Genomic DNA, 1,871 nt, shown 5'->3' with positions numbered 1-1,871 from the left:
CATCTTCCATTCATTCTCCTCCTGTTCCTCCTCAGATTTCATTCTCCCCCTACTCTTCCTTCTCCTCATTCCTCGCCTCTTCCTTCCCCTGTTACTTGCTCCCTCTCTGTTTCATTCTCCTCTTCTTCCTCCTTCACTTCCTCCTCCTCCTATTCCTATTTCTATTCCACCTCCTCCTCTTCCGCCTGTTTAAGGGCTACATTTCTGTCTTCTTCCTAGAAACCCCCTGCTGCATGGGTTGCTAATAGCTACATTTCTGTGTGTCTTCTTCCTGGAAACCCCCTGCTGCATGGGTTGCTAATGGCTACATTTCTGTGTGTCTTCTTCCTGGAAACCCCCTGATGCATGGGTTGCTAATGGCTACATTTCTGTGTGTCTTCTTCCTAGAAACCCTCTGCTCTATGGGTTGCACGATTTCACAACTACTGCCTTCAAGAGAGCAGGTTAAAAAACAAAAATCAAAACAAAACAAAAATGAAGTTTTACAATCCCTGCCACTACAACAAAAACGGAAAAGGGGAATGAACTCGTATCCACATATTTACTAACTTCATTATACTGCTTAATTCCCTTGGCAGACACAAATCCGTCTTACTTCAAGGTGTTTAGAACTACTTTTAATCTCCTTGTCTTACTTCGATCTCCTGCGCATAACATCTTGCATCTTTTTGTGTGTTTACGTGTTAATGTGTATTTATGTGTGCACGTTTGTTTGTTTCTCTCTTTGTTCGTTTGTTTTGTTACGCACTCGCCTATAGGGTTGTACATCCTCTTTTGGTTAAGAATCATGGTGTTCACTGTGAAACAACATACGTTTTGCATTAAAATGTGTCTGAAAATATCTATTTCGATAAAACAGCAAAACAGTGACCTTTTTTTGAGGAGACTGGAAAACGTGTAAATTTCTTACTATTTTTTATACTTTGTATACTACTTCTGTGTGGATGTCAACCGTTGTAGGTGCGAGAAGTCTTCGATTCATGTTACCATTTATTGCTTTGTGTTTGTTTTGTATTTATTTTGTTTTGTTTTGTTTTGTTTTTCTAATTCCTTGTTGCGTGGGTGGTTGTCGGGTGCTCTGGTGTGGTTTGCTCCTCCTTTCCCATCAAACATTTGTCTGCTTTATATATCTCCTCTTTCTTTTTGTGTTTGTTACTCTCTTGCAACACGTCTGATCCTCAGCCCTTATATGACCTAGTTATATTGCAAGAGCCGTAAAACTCTTACATTCTTTCATCTGTCCGCACTTATATCAGTTGATGTCTTGTCCATTTCCACTCTTATCAGTTCACTTCTCTTGTTTCTGCACTGTGTGCGCCTTCACCCTTCATCCTTCCAAATAACGAAGAGCCAATCACCATCCACCCCCTCCCCACACCCCCCTCTCGTGTGTGCAGGAACACCAGAGAATTCATCGGTCACCAGATTGACGACATGCTCATGGAGTGCACGTTCAGAGGCATCGAGTGCTTCAGCGAGTGAGTACATACAGAGATACCGGTATTATTATTATATTATTATACGGTCGCTTTTAACCACAATGGGGCTACCTCGAAAAATGCTGTTTTGAGAAAATCGAAGGCAACGTTTTTGCCCCTTGTTCACTTTCTTTGAAAAATAAGGTGAGTTTTCTCTTTAAACAAACAAATATACACACCAATAAAACCAAACGTCTCCTATAGGTAGGGCAATGCCCACTTCTGGTGTAGGTCAAGATTTCTGGAAAGCCTCGAAATCTGGGTTAGCCCGCTTGTCCTTGAATGCGACCTTACGTAGGCGGTGACGAGAGGATAGAAAAGGAAGAGAAGAGTATCACTTTTAGGTGTCCTCGGGTAGAAATATATTATTATTAATATACATAAACGGTGACA

The 1,871-nt window shown here is 41.3% G+C and overlaps 1 protein-coding gene across 1 annotated transcript in view; it reads left to right on the top strand.

Annotated features, from left to right (window-relative positions):
* Positions 1-1,871, top strand: part of LOC101846093 (amiloride-sensitive sodium channel subunit gamma-2) — a gene marked incomplete in the record, with an annotated part of 28,253 nt that overhangs the window by 2,955 nt on the left and 23,427 nt on the right. Inside the window, 1 exon segment of the mRNA XM_035972354.1 lies at positions 1,398-1,478. Within this exon segment, the coding sequence (XP_035828247.1) occupies positions 1,398-1,478 (81 nt within the window).

This window comes from Aplysia californica, unplaced genomic scaffold, assembly GCF_000002075.1.
Source record: "Aplysia californica isolate F4 #8 unplaced genomic scaffold, AplCal3.0 scaffold00662, whole genome shotgun sequence".
Classification (NCBI taxonomy): domain Eukaryota; kingdom Metazoa; phylum Mollusca; class Gastropoda; order Aplysiida; family Aplysiidae; genus Aplysia; species Aplysia californica.
The sequence above is the reverse complement of the archived record's forward strand: the minus strand, read 5'-3'. Positions and strand labels throughout refer to the sequence as shown.